Consider the following 23,888-nt stretch of genomic DNA (forward strand, 5'->3'; position numbering starts at 1 on the left):
CGTGATATTCATAAATATTAATTACATCTATATATTTCATATAATTTTCACGGAGATGTTTATAAATAAAACCTTTCTTATTCCACCCATGTTTTACTTTGTTCGAAGTGATGTTTCAAAGGCAACTGCTTGCCTTTATCAAGAAAGTTGCTGAAGAACGTTTGCTAACTGTTGTATCATAATTTTTGGTGTAATTTTGTTACATTGTTATAACTCGATTTTTTAATATGTAACAACTTACAGCTTAGTTCTAATTTATAAAATTAATCGTTCCTTTAATTAGTATTTGTTTTACTTTGTTTTTCGTTGTAATGACTTGTTCCAAATTTAATTTATTTTTAAATTTTCTTGTCTATTGATAGTCCTAACTATTAATTTTATTTCTATTGCTTCTCTTAATAGCCTTTTATATTCAACGGAAATTCTGTTAATAACGGACCAACTTTCAAACAAAATTTTATGATTTTCTTCTCATGCATGTTGTGCTCATGTTGACTTTCCTGATTGGCTTAATCATATATATCTTGAATGTTCGTCACGTCTAATCTTAATTTACGTCCCGTTTTCTCAATATACGTTAGACTACATTTATATGGGATTGAATAAATATCGGGTTGTTAAAGAGTCTTCATCCCGGCGAAATTAAAATACCGCTAATTTTACAGAAATTATGTAATATCTTCAAATAGATAAAAGATAATCGAAATGTGGAACAAGTGCGCCCTAGGCAATATTATTTTACATGAGAAACCGTTATCACGACTCACTTATCTGCTTTCGATTTCGAGCCATTTTGAAAATCGGCATTTATTTTCGCTTTTGTAAACAGCTGAAAAGGGAAAGCCACTAGGTGACTTGTGATAACGGTACCTCACGCAAAATAATATTGTATAGGGCGCTCTTGTTCCATATTTCAATTATCTTTTATCTATTTGAAGATATCACATAATTACTGTAAAATTAGCGGTATTTTAATTTCGCCGGGATGAAGACTCTTAATCATTCTTAGTACTGGGTGGGTACATTTCCCAGTGAGGCACCCAACGGTTCAACATATTCATCCACTAACTTAAAAGATTGTACAAATATAAAGATTGTTACGAATTGTAAAGCGCAGCAGTCTCTTGAGATAATCTTTCATATCATAGAGAAAGAGAAAGGGCAAAATAACAGAAGAGATGGTCTGACGAGATGCCTATATTGTATAAAATTACCAAATTGGTTTTCTGAACTTTATATATGCTTGAAAATGATCAATCAATTTCGGCTATATTAATCATTTTTTAAATGCACATTCAGAGGGTGAAAAAGACAAATGAAGATAAAAGCGAAATTAGAAACAGTAATACATGTATATTAACTGCAATTAGAAGAACTTTCCAGAAAGTACTCAATTCACTTCAAGCTCGGTTTTTATTATTATTATTTATTTATTGATTTGAATCTGCTAAAATTGTAGCCTGCTTATCAAGATTAAACTGAGTTACTTGTTTCGCAGTTTGGTGAAATTCAACTGATCAATAAAAGTGAACAGATAGACACTAAAGATACAAAGGCAGTAAAATCAGTCTTACTTATATTCTCTGTTCGGAGAAATTATTTCTTGAATATTTCCGACAATACTCTACAGCCTTATTCACGATATAAGAATGAAGTTTAACATCTGTGAGGAGTGTTGTAAGAAATTAAGATTTTGCACAATTTCGCATTATTCATTATTTCGGTTGTTATTGTTTCTTTTATTTCCCTCTCTTTCACATGAAATGATATATGTAAGATGATTTTTAAAGATTAAAAGAAATACTTTCTGCTTTACTCTTTTACCCATTAATTTCTTAATTCCTAGATTGTAATTGCTGAACATCTCTCAGATGCCTAAACAGACAGACTCCGAGGACTTGTAACTTTGGAGGTTCTAATATATTTAGTTGTTCCGAAAATCTACAATAAAAGTAAACCGATTTAATTATTATGAGTTGGCCACACTTCTTTCATTTTTGTTTTCTATATTATTGTGAGAATTTTGAACTACTTGTATTGTATGAAAATAAATGTTAGAAAGACAAAAGCCATGGTGATTGGAACGAAGCGGTCTGTGTCAAATATAAAAGTGGGAGGGGAGAAAATAGAACAAGTGAATAGTTTTCGATATCTAGGTAGTATTCGTAGTAATGACATGAAGTGCGAACGTGAAATAAAAGCAAGGATAAGAATGGCGAAAGAAGCCTTTAGGAGGAAGAAAAGTCTGTTTTGTAGGACCTTGAATAAAGAGTTGAGAAAAAGACTCATAAAGTGCTTCGTGTGGAGTGTTGTACTGTATGGGGCGGAAACATGGATATTACGTAAAAGTGATGAAAAACGACTGGAAGCCTTCGAAATTTGGGTGAGGAGAAGAATGGAAAGAATTCGTTGGGTCAAGCGGAAAACGAATGAGAGTGTGTTAGAAATGGCGGGGGAGAAAAGAACACTTCTAGATATTATTAAGAAGAGGAAGAGAAACTGGTTGGGCCATTGCCTAAGAAGAAATTGTATTATGAGGGGTGTCCTAGAGGAAGAAAGAGAGGGAGAGGGCGAATGAGACTACATTTAATGGATGATATGAAAACAGAAAGATCATACGTGAACACGAAGAGGTTAGCGAAGGACCGTGGAGCATGGAAGCTTCTCAGCTGCGGCAAGTGACCTGCCAATAAGGGCAGAATATCTATGATTATGATGTATTGTTTTGGTCGAGAGCGAGGAAAATCTAATGTACTTCGCGTTTTTTGATGACTCGCCCAAATGCAGGCATTAAGTTTCTTTACTTTACTTGTTTGTTTGTTTACTTGTCTTTTAACATTTATGTGTGAATCTGTAATAGACGTATTACAGATTAATAGGAAAACGACTGTTGAATACAGTTACAAATATGGATGAAATCGAGTAACTTGTACACGGTTTGATAAAAATAAACAACTGTAACACAGAAAGGAAACAAAAAGAAACAACAGGTCATACGTGGTTAAAGGTTACATTGTCTCCTGTAAGCTCTTTCAATGAGAACATCTGATTTAACTGCAGGAGAACTGTACAGTGGTGTGGTTCTTAAAAACTTGATAGCTTCACTAGACTATTATGTGTATTGACGTATGGCTAAGAAGGAAGAATAAATTTTTAAATGCATACAACGACCTGAAACGCCATATCATGTTCTACTATCTAATAGAGATGCTAGATAGAAATTATTTCTAGTGCATCGTGAAATGTTGGAATATTTCGCTTGATCTTTCACTGTAGTACATAAAAGCATTTTTGTAAAACATTTTATTCAATACTCATTTAATAGGAATATGTTGTACTGAAAAATGCAATTTATATATTGAGAAACTGGCTAAAAGCAAATTCTTTCTCTACTGCTGAATAAACTATTTTGTTGTTTTAATCTGCTTTTTAACGAAAGCTTATACGCGTATATTCAAGATATACAAATAAAGCTATAGGCCTACATATTTGATTTATGGCGAAGAGATACGTGTAGAGATGATGATTTTCTCATTGCTCAATATAGAAGCAACATGTATCAAAAAGCTGTGACACATACGAGTAAGAATTTACACAATATGTTACCCACTGTAATAAAAAAAAAGTGAGAAAAGTATTATAAAAAGAACTGTTCTATACTATTGATGAGTAGAGTTACCAACTCTGAAAAGTAAAATTACTGGCACCCGTTCATAATCCCCAAAATAGATGAAGAATAATTGTATTTTAAATTCTGAAACAAATTAGAGAGTCCGACAAAAATACCGGCCAGTTGGCAAGTCTATTGAAGAGTTATTCGTAATTTTTATTGAAGCAATTAATTATGCTTACAACTTGACAATTTCAATAGCATGTATATGATCTGGTTATGCAATGAATTGAATTAGGCCTACATAAAAGCACAACAAATCATGAGTTTTGGGAACTTCATATAAACCAAAGAAAAAGCCTCTATTTCTTCTTCTCTTTATATCATCTTCAAAAGAGAAAACTTATACGTGTCGCCACACATATCTCCAATATCTCCATATTTCAATATTTGATTTGACACATGCGATAATTTGTTATTTCTGATGAATAATACATAAAATCCAGAAAACTTAAAATTGTTGTATGTTAAGTAGCTTGTTAATATTTGTACCGTGTTATGCAAAAGTGAACTAAGCGCCAAACTGAAAATCCACGTAAATGCGACGATTGGTTCCTGATAAGCATTAGAACGTTTTGCATAATCGAAAAGAGAGGAAAACCAACAAATTTTCAAAAAAAGAAACATAATTTCACTTTTGATTACGGCTACTTTAATGCTAGACATCAACCTTTATACGTAATTTTCTCAAAAGTATGAAAGTGGCGCTTAGTTCGTTTTCGCAGGACACGGTACATTTATGACTTCATAAGATAGCAAGAGACCTAGGTTTTATTCACTTTCTTTAAGCGTAACACTAGATGTTCTGTTGACGTTTCAATTCATTACACAAGGAATTGTTAGTTATGGCAACAATCTGAAAATTAACCTTTCCAAACTAAGCAAAATTCGAATCAACATATTTCGAAGAAAGGTATACAGTAATTCATCAGTCACGTTTTTCTATTTTTTTTACGTTGTGAAACGAATAAGGTACTTATTAACATAAATTAAAAAGCCAAGTTTTATCAAAGAAAATCTTCTTAATATTTGTTATAGAACATGCGAAACTAATTTACTTTATCCACATTCTGAGAATGGACTATGTTTCGGTTCTAAAAATTTGGATGAAATAAGAACACCACTGCAGAACAGAATACATAAACATAACTATTGTACCTTTTAATAGGTCCGAAACTACTACTTACTAGTTCTTTTTCTTTCCTCTCTTCTCCCGCCCCCTTTCCAAATACTTCTACATTCATTAAGCAGAACTGTAAAGGTACTTACAGGTTCAGTAATATGTTGACAAAAAGAATCCAGATTCGTAGGACATGACAGAGTAGGAACTGGAATGGTGATTCCCGTGCTCGCTGAGCCTGGAAGAGGGTAAACATCTACACATCGGTGTTCAATTTGAAGCAACTGAATATCGCCTTGTACATGAAGAGAGACTATTTTGTACAATGGAACACGGTATGCAAATGAACAAAAGTGCCTCCCATTCACTGCTACCTGAAAGAGAAGATATACATTTTTACTTTTGTATATCGCTTTACACAAAGCAAGCGAAATAAATTCTTGAGCGTCTTTTCGTATCCTATTCAAGAGAATTCCGACACTACACAGAGTCAAATTCTCTTCTAACCGACTGTCCTCATTAAGTTAGCCAAAGTTAAACATAAAAACTCTTCAGTACTATGTATCCACTGGTAAGTAAAAAGGTAGTAACATAAACAAATTTTACAAATACTGTATTCAGTGGTGTACGCAACGGGGAGTTTCGAGATTTTAATACTCTTTTGAGCGAATATTATGAAAACAAACATCTGCTATATATATATATATATATATATATATATATATATACTCTTCATGTGGAGAAAATTCGAAGAGTTTACATTATTCTATTGTTGACAGAGCTCGTAGATTTATTAATCTATTATTGGAAAGAACATCAATGTTTATGTTAAAAAAAAAAAAAAGAAAGTCAATTTGGTAGCCCATTAAAAGCACGGAATTTATACACACAATATTGTAACTAACAATATCTCCTGGGATGAATATATAGCTAAGCTTTGCAAAAAATTAAATTACGTTTATTTAACAATTACAGTACTTAAAATGTGTTAATAGATTATACTCTATAAGAAATTTACTTTGTATTATTCTAGTCTAATTTAACACATGGCATTAAATTTTGGGGAAATATATGCAAAGTCAAGTACTTTTTACAATACAGAAAGTAATGTTAAGAATAATAGCAACTAGTAAGATAAAAGATCACTGCAAACCATTATATATATATATACTTTCAGTGCCCTGTTTGTATAGGCTTATCTTAAAGTTATTGATATCTGTAAAAAGTATGAGAAAAGGACGAAAATAAATAATATAATTACATTTTCCTCTCCCTCATATAATATTCACTCGATCATCATATTCTCCAATCTCACGATCCTCATCCTTCAATTTATCAATTTTCAAGTTCATTTTTTACTATATCCAAATAGGACTATATAAATGGTGGTGAAAATAGTTCTGATAGCCCAGGTTGAACGCGATCGGAGAAATCATAATTGCTTTATTGGTCTAATTCTAAAGGATTAAAGCTCTTCGCTGCGCTCAACTTAGTGTATTTTTTGAATTTTAGTGTATAACTTAAAAGATAATGAATAATATCAAAAATACAGGGAGTAAGCCAGATAGCGTCTTTAAATCGCTGTTACATCAACTAATAATTGGTTTCAAGACCTTCGTATAGCGTCAAAATTTGAGCGCTCAACAACTATGACGTCAAAAGCCGCCTACTCAAATTTATAGTCTATAAAAAATGGTCTGAAGTCGGTTATTAGTTTATTTAATAGCATTTTGTAATTACTAGCTGGCTTACTTTCTTTATTTTTTATATTCTTCATTGTTTTTAAGTTATTCATTAAAATTCAGAACTGTAGGGGTGAATAGCAGTTGTTAAAAGACTCTTTTTACCTCTAGATCCAGTACTTACGAAACGAAGTTAATTCTGTATGGCAATTTTTGAAAATCAAAACACAAAATATCAATATAAAGATGCTATGACTTAATGCTAGTTGTTGTTATTTTTTAAATTGGAATAAATAAACTAACTAGCACTACGGCCTACGGAGCCCGGAGGTTCAATGCCGCATTCACAAAAGCTCCCCACTGACTTCTATCCTTAGCCAACTGGATCTAGTTTCTACTTTTTATTCCTATTTCTGAGAAATCCATCTTAATATTGCCTTCTCATCTGCGCCTACGTCTTCCTGATGGTCATTTTCCGATTGGACTTCCAGTTAAAACTTTGAAAGCATTCTTACTTTTTTTACATTCCGGCTACACGACCGGCCCACCTGAGGCTACCAGATTTGATGACCCTAACAATGTTTGGTAAACGATATAAATTATGTAGTTCCTCGTTATAAAGTTTACCCGTTCCCGTTTCTCTTGGGTCCAAATATTAGTTTTAGAATCTTGTTCTCAAATATTTTAAGTTTACGTTCTTCACTCAGAGTAAGCGACCATATTTCATAACAATACAGAACAACAGACATTATTATCGTTTTATATATTTTAAGCTTCAAATTCTTTGACAGAATTCGCGACGACAAAAGATTTTGAACTAAATAATAACACGAATTCCCTGCTTTTAGTCGACATTTAATTTCTTCATGAATATAGTTTTGGTTTGTTAATATTGAACCTGGATATTTGAAAGTATCTACTTTATAGAAAGTATTATTTGATATTTTAACGCATCCTACTTTGGAGTATTACGAAATAAATAAATAAAAAATATAGTAATAATATTGATACTACGTACAATTAATATATAGTGATAATAGAATCTGTCGTTAAATGGTTTGAATAACAGAATAACCAGATAAGCACACTCTTTTATCAAAATCAGTTCATTTATGTTGAAGTTATGAATGAACATACCCATTATATAGTACAAGTGGACAATCTATCTTAAGACGCCCTTGTAAATTTTCAACTAATTTAATAAAAGTCAATGACATTTTGTAACATGCAAATATTGGCAGGGGACCATTGATTTGACATATTCTTCAGTAGGACAAGATTAACATAAACATGTAAACCAATCTAACATAAAGTTATATGTATTTTTTAAAAATGGTACTACGTCAAGCTAATACATATTTTAAATCTACATAGTTATTCAACGAAAACTTACAATGCTACAATTATTCAGTGTTACAGCCCATAGTATCACAAACACTCGAAAATATTCAAACTTTGGAGGCCTCTACAATAGTAACAACGCAAGTGAGACGGATGTGTCAATCGTCAATCCACATCAAAACTACCTTGTGCCTAATACTGCAACTATGATTATGACCAGTGGTATCATACAAACCATTTAACAACAGGTTCTATGATTAGTGTATAGTAAGTTGACTCAGTATTAATATTATTACTATATTATTTATTTATTTATTTATTTATTTATTCCGATTTAAAGAGTAATAGTGACTAGGATTAAGTCATATAGCATCTTTATATTGATATTTTGTGTATTGATTTTCAAAATAGCCCGAGATAATTAACTTCTTTTCGTGAATACTGGTTCGATATGTGAAAAATACTTTTAACAACTGGTTTTGAGAACCTGAGAAATTTTAACAACCTGTTCCACCAAACCAGGTAAATGACACCAATGGATATGTTGTATTCTAACAATATATATATTTTAAGAGTATATATACATATATTCTTAAAATTAGTTGGAGTTTATTAGCAATCTTGAATTTTCGAAAACTACAATGAAATGAAATAAAATCAAATCTTTGAGTTTTATGTCCCACGTTATGCCGGTTAGGCTAAAGGAGACAGTCGGTGATGATGAGTAATGAATGAAATGGTGGAATGAAGAAAATGGTTGGAAACGGGAGAACCCCGTGGAAACCCTCGCACACGGTGGTTGTCTACCACAAAGTTCACTTGACGGGGGCTGGAATCGAACCCGGGACCGCAAGCACCAGAGGTGAACGCTCTACCACTGAGCCACCGCGGCCCCTAAGCTACAATGAATAATTTCTAACAAGTAGAAAGCAAGTTTCGAGAGACTGCAAATTTAGCTTCCTTCAAAAGATTTAATTTCGAAAAAATGCGAAATAAGTATTGGATCAAATCACATACATGGTTTTCAATAAGGGTCAAAATCATAATACCGTTTACAGCAATTTGATATCCCAACTCGTTCTGGAGATATGATGAACATTGATAAAGTGTGCAGCATTGTTTAAAATTATGTGATTTCGAGATCTTTTAGTTGCAGCTATTAACAACTATTGCCATAATGTTATAGAAACAAACAAAAGTAACATATTTTACAATTTCCCACAACCATGTTATTTTAAGCAAAACAGCAATCTCTACCTTTATTTTTCTTAACTCCGGAACGGGTTAGATACCAAACTGTTATAAACGGCATTATGATATTTACGTTTATTGGAAAGTGATACTTATCTAAGCACTTTATCAAACTAAAGCGTTTTGAAGAAAGTAAAACTTACAACTCTTATAACAGTGGTTCCCAATTACTTCAGAGTTGCGGACCTGCTTTTTTATTTAAGGAAGGAGACCTCAAAAGACGAAGAAAAAAAGTATAATATACAGAGAGTGGAAAAGACCTCCTCCTGAAGTTATAGGCTACCGAAAACGACGGAAAATAAACAATAAAGCTCCATAGCTCGAAAACTATGGAACCTAGCAAATAAGGTTAAGGGATTACACAGGAGGTAGTATACTTTCTATCTAAATATCCATGTTTCAGAATCCTTGTAAAAGAACATCGAATTTCATACAGGAAGTTGGGGTGCGGAGAGACACTTTTAAGTACTAATTAAACATAAATGACAACATTTATGTAGACATCATTTAAAAATAAATTCATTTCTCTGTTAGTAATCGAAAATGGCTAAAAATAGCTTGTCACCATAATCTAATAACCAATATTAAGTTCACGAGTTATGCAACCACACACAACACAACTTAAAGAAGAATTTTTCATAATGAAGTGAGATGAAATCTCGATATTAAATTATAATTTCGTATATTCGAAGGGTATATCTACTAACTTGTTCTTATTTACTAATAAAAATAACCCAAGTTCGACAACTATTTGTATTTTGAAATATGTCAGTGTTTCGTAAGAGTTAACTATTTTAATATAATTGGACGTTAGAAAATACAAATGTATGAAAAAAAATCTTATCTCAGGAACGGTTTGAGAAATCAAATTGCTGTAAATGGCAATATTATTACTTTATCACTTGAAACCACCTAACTTCTTTGTTGGATATGATACTTATTTTAGCATTTTTTCGAAATAAAATCTGTTTAAAAATAATATATTTTCAGTTTCTTGTGACTTTGTTCCTATTTGTCCGAAATGTATCATATTATGTCCGACGCTAAGTTACTTTAAACATGCACCACCTAGTTCACCCAAGTTGCTTTATTACTATTACAGGTCGAGCCTCCCAAAATTTAGATATTTGTGATACTATAGCATCCTTAATTGGGAACACTGAATAAAAAGTGTGGTATTTTAATGTTTCATTCTACAGGTAGATTTGAAACATGTAATAACTTGACGTAGTGCCATTTATAAAAAATAAAATTTTATATTGAGATGGCAACCCTGTTAACCTGGTAATACTGTAGGGTATGTCAAACTTTTCCCCCTTCTGATATTTGCTTGGTACAAAATTTTAGCTGTTTCTGCTAATTAATTTGGAAGTTAAAAGGAGGAGTCAGTTTCAATGGTGTATATATATCAGGAGTTGAAATAATGGCAATAACTGAGATAGCCTGACATCACCGTTTTATGCACATTGGTTTTGCACCTATTCTGGATCAAAGTTCCATTTTTCCCCATTTTCACACTCTCTTAACTTGAACAGGAATCATTCATTTAATTTCCGTCTCCATTAGCTTAAAAAATGTAACCAGAAGACGCTAAAGGCTTAGTTTCATTTCAATTCTTCCTCCGAGAGTTTATTCTGTATTGAGACAAAGTAGAGCAATTACATTTGTGTATATCTTCTTCTTTCAACCTTTAACAGTGTCCTTTTAAACTTGAAAGATGTATCTATGCCTTTTGTTCGTTTAAATGTTGTATTTGACAGACATTTTAATTTCCATACGTGTCAAATACAACAAAGACTATTTAACTAAATTTTAAAAAGTAGATTTAAAAAAAAACAATTGGAATAAAAGTGGAATGAAACTGGTGGAAAACTGCATATTGAAATACAAGAAAAATACATCTTATAACTGTAAGCGATGGCCGGCAATAATCTAAAACTTGTTTGTTAGAAACCGGAAACTACTTATGGAGGTCGCAGGCAAGAGGATATGATAAAAGAGGGTTCAGATCAGGGGTAAAAGTGACGAGTAACGCGAAGGATGCAGTTCCTCCACTTCCCAAAATATCTATGGCGTTCCTCCACCTCCTAAAAAATTACAAAGATAGGCACAGGGATCGGCGTGACCAATGCGTCAGATCCACTTTTACCCCGTCGAGTTATGAAATAGCTTGAGAACGTTTTAACACGATTTTTTTTTTTAAAAAAATGCATATATGCGAATGAAAGTACAAGGAATATAGGAATACCTAGCATATACCTCAATATACAGGCATACCTTGCATAACACTGTTAATTAAATTTTAGTTACAGAAACTGTCCGCGCTATGTGGAACTGTATTGTTTAAAGGTCTATCTATGGTGTGTTTTAATTTGAGTTCGTTCACCACAAAAAATTAATATAGTGAGCAAGTTTAAAATGAAGAAATAATATTTACTTCTAAAATGTATAAACTAAATAATACAAAAATCGTTTTAAGCATACAAAAGTTGTTTTAAAAAAGTACAAAATTTCTTTAATTCCAAATGAAAAATGAATTTTTTTTAGTTTTACGCCCCACGTGTGCTAAAGAAGAGTATTAATAAAAGTGAATGATTATAAAAGATTTAGAGAAATGAGAATGTAGAAGGAAACGGGAAAGCTAGAAAATCCACAGAAATGACCCACAATCTTACATAACCTTGGATCGAACCAGCGACCCATCGCATCATAAGTGAGTGCTCTGCCACTGAGCCACTATGCATATTCAATATCATCATATCCCAAGCAAATAGGCCCTACTTGACACGACTTAGCAATTCCATCTATACATGCATACGTGTTATTGCTCTTATATGGTTGTTTTTGTGTAATAGTAAAATCATAATGCAACAAAAATTCACATTGTTCAAAATCGACCTATATAAGGCATTCCTGTACATCACTGAATTTGAATGGTTCTATTAATTGCATTCGTATGTAAGATAGTGAGCATTTTACTGCTAACGTCACTACTTTTACCTCTTCCACGCTTAAAATTTGGTGCTCATTGAAGTAGAAACTAATTAACACGGAAGTTTGTCTTGAAAGATTAAGACAACTTTCTAGCTACATTTTCATTACAACTTCTTTCAAATAGTTTCACAATAACATTCTGAATCTACTCACCATAAATTCATCGTCGGCAGAGAAAATGTAGAGGTAGAACTCCTGGCCCTGATGGAACGGGTTTTTCTGATAAGCTGCTATCTCTTCGTTGCCCCAGCGACCCGACAGTCGACTGTTCCTTACAACTATGTTCTCATCGAATCGAGGATTAAAATGGAATGCGATATCTGGATTGGTCGTTGAGTCGCAAACCAAGTCTACAGAGAATCTTATCATGAAATAAAATAAACAAATGATATAATGTCATAAGCTGTTTGACATGTGATAAAACAACGTACAAAGTTCAAAGAAATGGTCAGATATATTACACGAAGAAAGAAAAATGAATGCATTCTTTAAATTGGAGAAACTACGTATATATACAGTGTATCGTCATCCGCAAAAAAAAGTTCGCATATACTGTAACTTCCACATTTTCATTAATAACTCGCTCTTCTGACTATATTATCGCTTCTTTGTGCTTTCCTTAACAAAGCAGTGTAATAATGCATACTTATTTATTATTTTAGAGAAAACATAAAGCAAAATAAGAAAATTATAAGCAAAAAACCTTTAATCTTATGAAACCTTAGTGTGTCAAATAATTACACGAAGAATATCCCGTGGGAAAAAAGAGGGAAAATGACACAGGTATTAGGAAACACTCACTAACATGTGAAGCTATTGAACAGAAACATGAACTGAAGAGTCAACTACGTATTTCTGCGTTTAATATGCAATTCACACTTCATGCACAGTTCCAATATGCAAAATCAGTCAATATCTTCAGTTGAAATTACTGATATAGGGAGAAAATGACTATTTAAAACTTCAGGTGTGAACGTGCGCTTGGAGCGATATATGAGCATTATTACAACATATTTTTTCATGAACTGTCTCGGTGGTCAAGCGCGTTTAGTCGTGTTCTTGAAAGTCTAACATCGGAGGGCGGCAGTTCGAATCTGCCTCCCGGCAGTTTTGACTTTTTTCAACATATGGAAACATTTCTTTAAATATAAAGTTCTGCTTTGAAGTGCTCGAAAAAAAAAATCAGATGAACTATCACGTTTCAAAGCCTGTTACATTTGTTCACCCTGTCATCATTTATATACGAAGACGCTAAAATGAGGAACGTTAACATTGTTATAATGGGAACAACTTTCTGATTTGAATACCAACCTTAAATCACACGTCCAAAATGAAAATTATTCATGTTTTGATACCTATTGTAATATACAGGTGTGCATATATAGAGAAAGAAAGAGAGAGAGAGAGAAAATATAAGAGAGAGATAGAAAACAATATAAACGTAAAAAGTTATTGCAATTCATAATCTGGATTTTTACAAAGCGATTTCAACGCTTGAAGCGACTTAATATTCATAAAGCATCTTTTTCTTGAAGTGTCGCAAATAGTCCGATGCTTTGTAATATGTGCCAAAGAAATAAATGCATGTTTTTAACAGGATAGTATCGTCTACCTTTTGCTTCAATTGATGGTATAAAATAATGTTGAGTTGATTTTAACATCCCTTTCAGCATCGAGGCTATATGAGACGTTTACCTACTGATTAGCGTGAAATCCGAACCACATGAGCTCACACCGGGAATCGAACCGAGTCTCTTACGTCAAAGGTGCGTATGCTAACCGCTTAGCTACGAAGGAACTCGGTATGAAACTAGAATAGCACACATTACCCCATATTATTTCACCGAAAGATTTCTGTTTTATGATCAGTTAAAATAGTATTTCTGGACACCGTAGCGAAAAATGTATTTGCTTTTTCAAGTAGTGTACGAAAAATACAAAGAATAAACACAGTAGAAACGAAACCAAGAAATGAATTCAAAGTAAAATGCTTTGCCTCTCTCGAATAAATCACTCAATGTATTACAAGTGCATATCTCGTGCATTTCCAGTAGAATTATTAAAACGCGCTGGCTTTATAAATTGGCTCTGTGGTCTAGTGGATGGCATGTGTGTCTGTGGTGTACAGGGTACCGGGTTTGATTCCCGGTGGGAGAACTTTTGGAATTTTAAATGTTCTCGACGTGTCTGTGTTTGTGTTCCTATCATTCAAGGTTACTGTAAAACGTGTATAACCGAGTAGGAAATATACAGAAATTACTGATAAGGGGAAAGTAGACTTTGGTAAATGAACTTCGGGGCCGCCTTTCGCGACGTAAATTAAGAAGAAAATAAGTGGGTTTAGCGAGGCGCTTGAAATTACAGTAATGATTGACGGTTCGGTTCCCAGTCCGGTTTTCTTTCAATATAAGGATATTTTATTTTTTCTAAATACAACGTTACATTTTTAACATTTGAATTGATTATAAAAACAAAATCAGATAAACTGTCAGCTTTCAAACCTTTGTCACTTTTATTCACCATCTGTTTGTATACGAAGATGACGCTATGGAAATGCTAGCACTACCAAAGTTCAAATAGATTTCTAAGTTAATATCAAATTGAAAACACACGCCCAAAATGAGAATATATGTTTCTGCTTTATATGTATAGTTCAATTATACCAAACAAAGTCCGCTATCCCCATTCCCTTTGGCGGTAGGGGTAACTTTAAAATTTTAAAGTGGGACCCCCATTTCTTATTGGACATTTCGATTCTCCAGAGAAAACTGACTGATTTCACCCAGAATTGAAAACAATTCCTTCACGGATGGCACTTTAATCGATACGGGAAAAGGAGGGGTAGCAAAATGTTATGAAATTTTTTTTTGTCAGATCCGTGCTCTGTGGTCATACAGTTAGCATACTGGACTGCACAGTCAGAGATCCTGATTTCAATTCCTAGTAACCCTAGGGGAACACCAAATGAGTACATAACAAGTAGTGACTATTTTCATGAATATATGCATCATATAAAAATCGCTTAAAGTTTGATACTAAGATATTATTATTATTATTATTATTATTATTATTATTATTATTATTATTATTATTATTATTATTATTATTATTATTATTATTATTATTATTTTACATATTACTTGAGCTTATAATTAGGAAGACCTAGGCGCAGATGGGAGGACAATATTAAGATGGATCTAGCAGAAATAGAAATACAAAGTAGAAACTGGATCCAGTTAGCTAAGGATAGAAGTCAGTGGAGAGCTTTTGTGAATGCGGCATTGAACCTCCGGGTTCCATAGGCCATAGAATTAGTTAGTTAGTTAGGAGGGTAAGTGTGCCTAAAGTCAGCCGTCTCCAGTAGTCAGCCACTTTTCAGTAAAAAGCATATTAAATAAACATACAGTAGCTTGTTATCAAACAAATAATCAACTACAACTTAAATCAGAGCTCCAGTATTCAACCTCATTTGTTCTGGCCTGGTGTGACTCCTCGTGATAGAAAAGAAAAATTATCATTTGAGGTCTGCTGATGCAAGTGAGCAAAGTGCGCATTTTGTTAATAAAAAAAATAAGGAAGAAGCTTTACTTCAAAGTTAAGTTAAAATTATATTATTGTAAAATAGTACGAGTTATTCCTTTCTTCTATGCATGAATGTATCGTAGCTTATTGAAAATTCGTGGTTTATGATACAAAACAAGATATTGCGTAGAAATAAGGGGGCTGACTACTGGAAATGACTCTTCACTTCAATTTCCAATGGTCAGCCCCCCATTACTTTCAACGGACGGCTACTGGATACATAAACTCCAGTAGTCATCCACTTATCATTCATTCAATTTAAATGACACATGACATACAACTAAGACACTTAACTAATACGTAGAAGACTTTTCTAACGATTTAATGAAAAAGTAACTGTTATGATGTCACTAATTGCATCATACAAGTATAATACAGTTATAAAGTACGGGACAAAATTAAACGATCGAAAATGCCATTAAAACTTATGACGATGTTGGTCGTTTATTTTTGTCCCGTACTTTAATATCAGTCTGGTATTGTAACCATTTCAATTCTTGTATTTTTCTAGAACTGAGGGAAAAAAGGTTAAGGATTTATGGCTGGTCTGAATTATTTCTCTAAAATTTAAAAAGGACAGGTAATGAGTATTTATTTTACCCTAATCAAGGACGCCGATTTCCCTGTAAATTTGGGGGTCATTCGGATGCGGAAGGTTAGTATTTTAAGACAAATTGCACTCAAATTATGCCAAATATTGTATATTCATAAATACAATAGGGGGCCCACATAAGCTTTGGGGGCCCGGGCCCCCCGGCCCTAGCAGGATCGACGCCCTTGACCCTGATCATAGCTTAGTCTTTTAATCTAAGGTAGCTATGAGGAAGTAAGGGTTATCAATATCTAATTGATTTATTTTTTTAAATCACTCCGCACAATGTCGCGTTTCTGCACGTTTTTAATTCCAAGGCTGCAATTGCTCTTCAACTATTATTATTATTATTATTATTATTATTATTATTATTATTATTATTATTATTATTATTATTATTATTATTATTATTATTATCTGTTCTTATCTGCTCTGTTCCTAGAGTTGCCTGATTGCCGAAACAATACAGAATAATCATAAATATTTACATTCTAACTCACTGTGAGCGTGAGGAAAATATGTCTAACAGTTTAAGAACGCGTGATTTAGCGTTTCTTTCAACCAATCCAAAGACATCTACTGGAATAGACTCAGTGTCAGATGTTTTTGCAATCAGGTGCGTTGAGGATACTCTATCCAAAGAGTCTTCTTATTCTACACTAATGAACACATATAAGGCTATTGTTCTGTCCGAAGAGGATCGATCTGCTATCAGTAGATACTTGCTAGTGAAATGTTCGATATCTTAGTCCTGGAACATACCAAATTTTAGCAATTGGCCGTCTAGAGCCTACAAATATATCTTCGATATCAGAAATAGACGTTACGTCTGACTCAAACCAGGAAAACAACATATCCGTTATGGCATCTTGTACTGAAGCTAGGCAAGGTGAAAGGTCTGCTTCTGCTTCTACAGTCAGTAGAGCCAGAAATAACTCCATATAATCTCAGAAGAAATTCAAAGAAAATCTTCGTAAAATACTTCCATATCATCTGGCTTTAATTAGCATCTTTTCTGGCTAGCTCCAATCAAAAACAAAACTACCAAACATGTGCTCAGAGAAAAAGTTCAAAGTGCAGTATCCTCCCAAGCATGGAGAAATTATCAGATGGTAAAGAATGAAAAGAAAAGAAAACTAGAAGAGGAACGTCTAAAATGAAAAAGGGAGAGAATACAAAAGAAAGGAAAAATTTTAAGTCAAACAAAAAGAAAAGGACTGTCAAGCCAAGTAGCACTAGTAGTTAAAAAGACGAGACGCAAGAAGTTGTAAAAATGCCGTCTAAGGCCTGAAGAGGAATTCATAAGTGATATTGAGAACGATACACTTAAATATATTGGGTGTCACTTTTGTGATCACTGGTACTACTTAAAATGCACATGCCTCAGTGAATTATCGTACGAGGAACCTGCTAAACAAGTGCTTATGTGTCCTGAATGTGCTTAATGAACTTCATATTAAAGGGTTAATGTCATAGCTAAATATAAATATCAATGTAAATATAAATAGGCCTATATATTAGGTTTAAATAGGCTAGTCTAGGCCGAGACACATTTTTCTTAGTTTATGGTAAATATCATACAAGAAGTCTTTTTTCCTGTATCGCAATATATTTTCCACCAGGCCTGCTTCTAGCCACAGAGGTTTGGGGGGGGGGCATAGATATGTTAGGGGGGGGGCAAGTCATTAAAAATCTCTTACACATATCTAAATTGTGTTTTTTGTGTTGAGGTCTGGAGGGGCCACGAAAAGTTTAGGAGGGCCAGGCCCGCTAGCTCCCTCTAGTTGCGGGCCAGTTTTCCACGTAGTTTTTCTTTGTAGGAACTCTGAGTGCAATATATTTGTCCCTTAATTTGCTACTGAGGAATTGATCTCTAAAATTCCATTAAAAAAGTCAATTCTATAGTGTGGCTGAGTACTGGTTAAAGTAATGGCTGACCTTTGGTTTTCATAGGCCAACTACTGTTTTTTTCAGGGTTTCTGGTATTTTCTTTTTCCTGTGTAATTATTTATAAAAGATTTCCTATGCGAGCTACACAAACGTAAAATTTAAACACTTCTTTCTAATGACATATGCAGTAAAAGTTATTAGTAAAAAATGATTTTTTTATACTTTAACAAAGTTGAAAATCTCCTTAAATGGTCGACTACTGGCACATTTACCCAATTACTTGAGATGCAAACTATAGTTGCAATTTTTTGAAGGAATGTTGCCTAACTGGAAAGTAGAACTTTACATATTGTTTTGTCTGTGAAACATATGCTTGTTTAGCTTTATTTGAAAGTGTTAATTTTGCCAAAAAACATTGAACGTTGGAAAACCGCAATAGCATTTCCTTATACGGGCCAAAAAAAAGAGAGCTGATATTTCTAAAGGAGGCAATCGTAATAAAAACGGATAGGAGATAAACATAAATCGAAAATGTTATGTTGAAAACATTTTCATTGATTTTGTCTTCTGCCTCAGGCACTGACAAGGTCAGACAAATATTGTCTATTACGTTTAAAATTGCCTAAAGGGAAGTTGAACAGAATACCACAGATCTTATCACTCAGTAATCAGTTGTGAAGTGCCCCCTTGTAGTCAAACAAGCATGTCCAGAAGGCTCCAGGCAGTCATCGATGTAGAAGGTCATTGGACCTCCTATTAGACACTTATATATTTACAGCCCTTTTCAGGTTTGCGTATTCCCTTCCATTTTTCTTTTTTCTTTTCTTTTCTTCTTTCTTTTTTTTTTGAATGCCAATGAAAATGTATCTACGTCACTTTCAATGAAAATAAAAAAAAAAACATAATGGCAGTGGACAAGACTCGATCGTGCGAACTTGTGTATTGTAATCTCTCACTTATCCCCTGAGCTACGAACTAACACGTAGATTTTTTTTTTTTTGAAAAATATATTAGTAGTTCATAACAACACACACTCTTTTTATGTAATTCATGTGCCCCTTGCTGCTATCGATGGCGTGAAAACAAAATGCTACACATTACCCCATATCATTTCACCAGTAGATTGCTGTTTTCTGATCAGTTAAAACAGGATTCCTGGATATCTAAGCGAAAAATGTATTTCTTTTTCATGTATTCTACGAAAAACCTAAAGAGTAAACAAAATCGAGACAAGCAACTTTCTCGAACAAACCACTCAATGTATCAGTGTCATTGCAAACAACGTCTCGCTGAGGTAATGAATAACAACATGTAGTAAAGATCATGGGGTCTTCAGATCAAATACAACTTGTCATATGGTTTTGTTTTCTTCAGCACAATAGAATTTTTTTAAAAAATTATCCAGTCATGTGAGAAAAACAAATTTTGCAGAAATATAACATTTCGTTTTGAGAGGCGTATTTGCACGAAGAAATAGTTTTATTTCTTGCAATCCAAACCGTGAAGAATGAGCTAATGAATAGCGTTTATGGGTCTTTCGATAAGCACCATCCGATAAGATAGTTAACATTCGATGTAAATCAATAAGAAATGTATAATGTTACAGATTCTGGAATTGCAATTTAATTCAATTTTAAACTGTATACATTTTCTATATGATTGTTTAATTTACTTTATAAAAATCCAGATTATGATTTACACTAACTGTTTTAATTAAAAATACAAGCTTATACAGGGTGCGGGGAAAGTCCCGGAACGGTCCAATATCTCGCGAAATATACAGATCAGCAAAACAAAAATAACACGTGTTAAACAGTTTTGAAAAATCTATCCAATGATACCAAACGCAACCCTCCATTCCCACACGTGAGGTAACTTTAAAATTTTAAATGGAAATTCCCATATTTTGTTGCACATTTGGATTCTTCAGAATAAGTAACAGTGATTTGACCCAAAATTGAAAACAGTGCCTTCACGGATAGCACTTGAATCGATACATAAAAAATGGAGGCGGTAAATATTTATGAAAATGTGGCCTCTCAGTGTTGAGCTCTGGGCCATGAGGTTAGCGTACGGGACTGCGGCATGAAAGGTCGTGAGTTCGATTCCCACGCAGAGTAAACTTTTTATGTGATTTTTTTACCCACATAACGAATTCATACATTTTAACTTCCATAAAATAATGCATTTGTCCATATTTATTAATTTGCAAGAAAATACAAATGGTGACAAAAATGGCTTATTTTTGTTGTAAATAACCCTACTACTAAGAACTACTTCATAAAGCTACTTTGCAAAACAATTATCGATATTGTATTCCATGTAACTTCATCTTCGCACACACTGTTTTCAATTTTTGATCAAATCACTATCACTTTTTCTGAAGAATCCACATATGAAATAAGAAATAGGGGTTCCCATTTAAAATTTTAAAGTTATCCCCCGTAGTCCCCAAGGAGGTAGGGATAGGTGATTGCGTTTTCTATCATTGGATAGCTTCTTTAAAACTATTTAACATGTGTTATTTTTGTTTTGGTGATATTTATACTTCGCGAGATATTGGACCGTTCCGGGAATTTTTCCGCACCCTGTATACAGTATTTTATCTCTCTTTTGCACTCTCACTCTCTATATTACAACTGAGTGTTGCAATAGGTATCAAGAACATGAATAATTTTCATTTTGGACGTATGGTTTAAGGTTGGTATTCAGATCACAAATCTGTTCTCATTATAACGGATGTGGTATTAACATTAATAAGGATCGTTAACGTTCCACATTTTAGTGTCTTCGTATATAGCCTAATTGATGAACATAGTGAATAAATGTGACTGAGCTTTGAAAAGTGATTGTTCATCTGGTCTTGTGTTTTTAAGCACTTCAAACTAGACATTTATATTTTAAAAAATATTTCACTATATTGAGAAAAAAAAGCGTTCAGCACTCAGGCTCGAACTGCCACCCTTCGGTTCTAGAATTTCAACAGCATTGCTAAACCCGCTTGGCCACGCAGGCATGTTACGAAATAATGCGTTCTGATATTAGAAATAGACTCGCTCCAAGCGCAGGTTTACACTTGGAGTTTTAAATAGCCATTTTCTGTTTTTTTCAGTAATTTAAATGAAAATATTGATTGATTTCCCATATTGGAACTTCACGTGAAGTGTGAATTGTATGTTCATCTCAAAAATACATTATTTTCTGTTCCTTCAATTTTACGTATTTGTGAGTGCTCCTAATACCTGTGCACTGTATGGAGTGAATTTCCCTCGGGATATTCTTCGCGTAATTATCTGACAGACTAAATTTTCATAACAATCACAGTTTTTTGCTTATAATTTTCTTATTTTGCTTTATTTTTTCACAAAAATCATAAATAATTATTCATTACTACACTGCTTTGTTAAGGAAAGCACAAAGAAGCGATAATATATTAAGAAAACTGAGTTATTAATGAAAATGTGGAAGTTACAGTATATGCGAACTTTTTTTTGCGGATGACGATACATATACAGGATATTAAAAATAATGTGATCAAATTTTAGCCTGGTACATGGTATCGAATATTCTTGTACTTCAGTTAACTCCCTGTGAAAATGAAGTAATCGGAGATAATCAGTATGGCCTCAGTACTGGCAGTCTTGGGAAGTAACGTTTCCTAGTAACGCGTTACATTTTCTCCAATTTGCGTTACATTTCGGATGAGTAACTACAATATATGTATATTTTTTTCGGAAACAAATGTTTCTTTCCTGTAAGTTAATTTCTCAGAATGGAGCATGAACTATGTCAGTGACTTGACCAACAGTCAGTCACTGACACACAGGGAAGCAGATAAGATCTTAGTGCCACTTGCTGGTTTTGGAAGATGAGCACAACCTCAGGGAAATCACATGTACTAATTGCAATCACCTGGGAGATTTTGTCATAGATTTTGACAGCTCTAAATCAATACATTCAGTGAGTGAACTACGAGCGCAATGGTAGTCTATTTTACTTTGATTGATGTTGTTTTTATAAAAATGGAGAACGAAAATATTTTACCATTCGAACATTTGAAAAAAATATTTTTTCTTAAAAGCTGAGGGTGCTGGTGGATAGAATTTGAAAGTAAATGTCTAAAGTGCCCAAGCGGAAAATATTTATCAACAACTAGGGTGTCATAATTAGCTATATACATTAAAGGGTTAATATGAATAAACTGTGTTCTGATGAGCAGGCCTACTTTATTACTAGACAATAGTTGTTGATGGTATGTAATATTGGAGTTCTCTCAGATTAGTTTGCGTATCTTAGAGTCCAGTTGATTATCGAGTTTGGAACGATAGCCTTAAAAAGCATGTGTCGATTTTATAGTTACTGGCAAGTTTTGATTCACCTCAGTTCATGTGTTTTCATTCTATTAGTTGCAGTGTAATGCTTCTCTATATTCTGTATTTTTAATTTTACATAACAACATTGTTATTATTATATAATTAGTTTAGCGAAATAATAATAAGCAGCCATTTTTTCTAACGCAGTATGGCATTTAGTCAGTGTTACATTATATGAAAATGTTCATGTAACTGTCAAGTAAGAATTTGTTCTTGCATCTGCATAAAGCGATTCAGAATGTGCAATAATAATAATAATAATAATAATAATAATAATAATAATAATAATAATAATAATAATAATAATAATAATAATAATAATAATAATACGGAAAACTGAAGTATTAAGATTTTTTTTTTACATATTCGAAATTTCGGACCTAAAAGTAACGCGTTAGCAACGCGTTACTTTCGAAGTAGGGTAACAGTTACTTTTTGGGGGCAAGTAACGCGTTACATTTCAAGGGAAAGTAAAGTAATTTGTAACGCGTTACATTTTTACAAGTAACTTACCCAACACTGAGTAGTGGTCGAGTTCGGTATTCTGGGAAGCATAGGCATACTCTACTTTTAAAAACTTCTTGAATGAGTTATCGCTTTTTGTTGCCTTCTTATAAATCAAAGTCAACCCACTTTTTCTTGTGTACAAACTGTATTATTGTACTACTTATTATGTATCACTGCAGAAGCGTCTATAACAGTGACAAAATATTGATGTTTCCAAAAACTACGTTTTAATATATAGGAAGATACACTTTAGTAAGTTAATTAAAAACTTGTCTCACAAAGAAAAAATATGAAAGAAAAGAAAAGAAGAAATATGAACTTTAATAATAATAATAATAATAATAATAATAATAATAATAATAATAATAATAATAATAATAATAATAAAGTTTCGTTTTACTGTGTGAGTTTCGTTTCACTGTAGACCTCCAAACTATGCGAGTTGAACACTTAACTTGAAGTAGTAGCTACATCTATTAACTTCTGGTTGTAATAGAGGAATAGGATCAAAGAAAGAACCTGTTCCTCGAACGATGAATTTATATCAAAAAGCCATTACTCGCGACCTCTTATTCTTTCTTGTATGGGATTAACATTAACCAGGCACGTAGCCAAGGGGTGGGTCCGGCGGGTCCGGACCCCCCCCCCCTTCGAGACCAGAAATAAAAAAAAATTAGGGAAGGATGAAACAAAAAGAAACAAGAAATAGGGAGAATCAGCGTTAAAAATAAAAAAAGCTAAAAATAAAAATAATTTTTCATCATCACTTCTCTGCAGTATCAAACATGTTATTTGAGAAACAGTTTTCTGCTCCTTTAACTTGTCATTTGGAACAGACAGCAGTTGACGGAATACGGTAGTAAAAACAAAAAGTTATGTGGAAAGA

The 23,888-nt window shown here is 33.1% G+C and overlaps 1 protein-coding gene across 3 annotated transcripts in view; it reads right to left on the minus strand.

Moving 5' to 3' along the window:
- Positions 1–23,888, minus strand: part of LOC145685984 (32 kDa beta-galactoside-binding lectin-like) — a 200,589-nt gene that overhangs the window by 69,275 nt on the left and 107,426 nt on the right. For all 3 annotated transcript variants that reach the window (XM_081758791.1, XM_081758789.1, XM_081758790.1), the window contains exons 3-4: positions 12,212–12,419; positions 4,940–5,164 (exon numbers count right to left, since the gene is read on the minus strand). In XM_081758791.1, coding sequence (XP_081614917.1) covers positions 4,940–5,164; positions 12,212–12,419 — 433 coding nt within the window. The remainder of the gene's footprint in view (positions 1–4,939; positions 5,165–12,211; positions 12,420–23,888) is intronic.

The sequence above is a fragment of the Thermobia domestica genome, chromosome 5 (genome assembly GCF_964235325.1).
Source record: "Thermobia domestica chromosome 5, izTheDome1.hap1.1, whole genome shotgun sequence".
In the NCBI taxonomy this organism is placed as follows: domain Eukaryota; kingdom Metazoa; phylum Arthropoda; class Insecta; order Zygentoma; family Lepismatidae; genus Thermobia; species Thermobia domestica.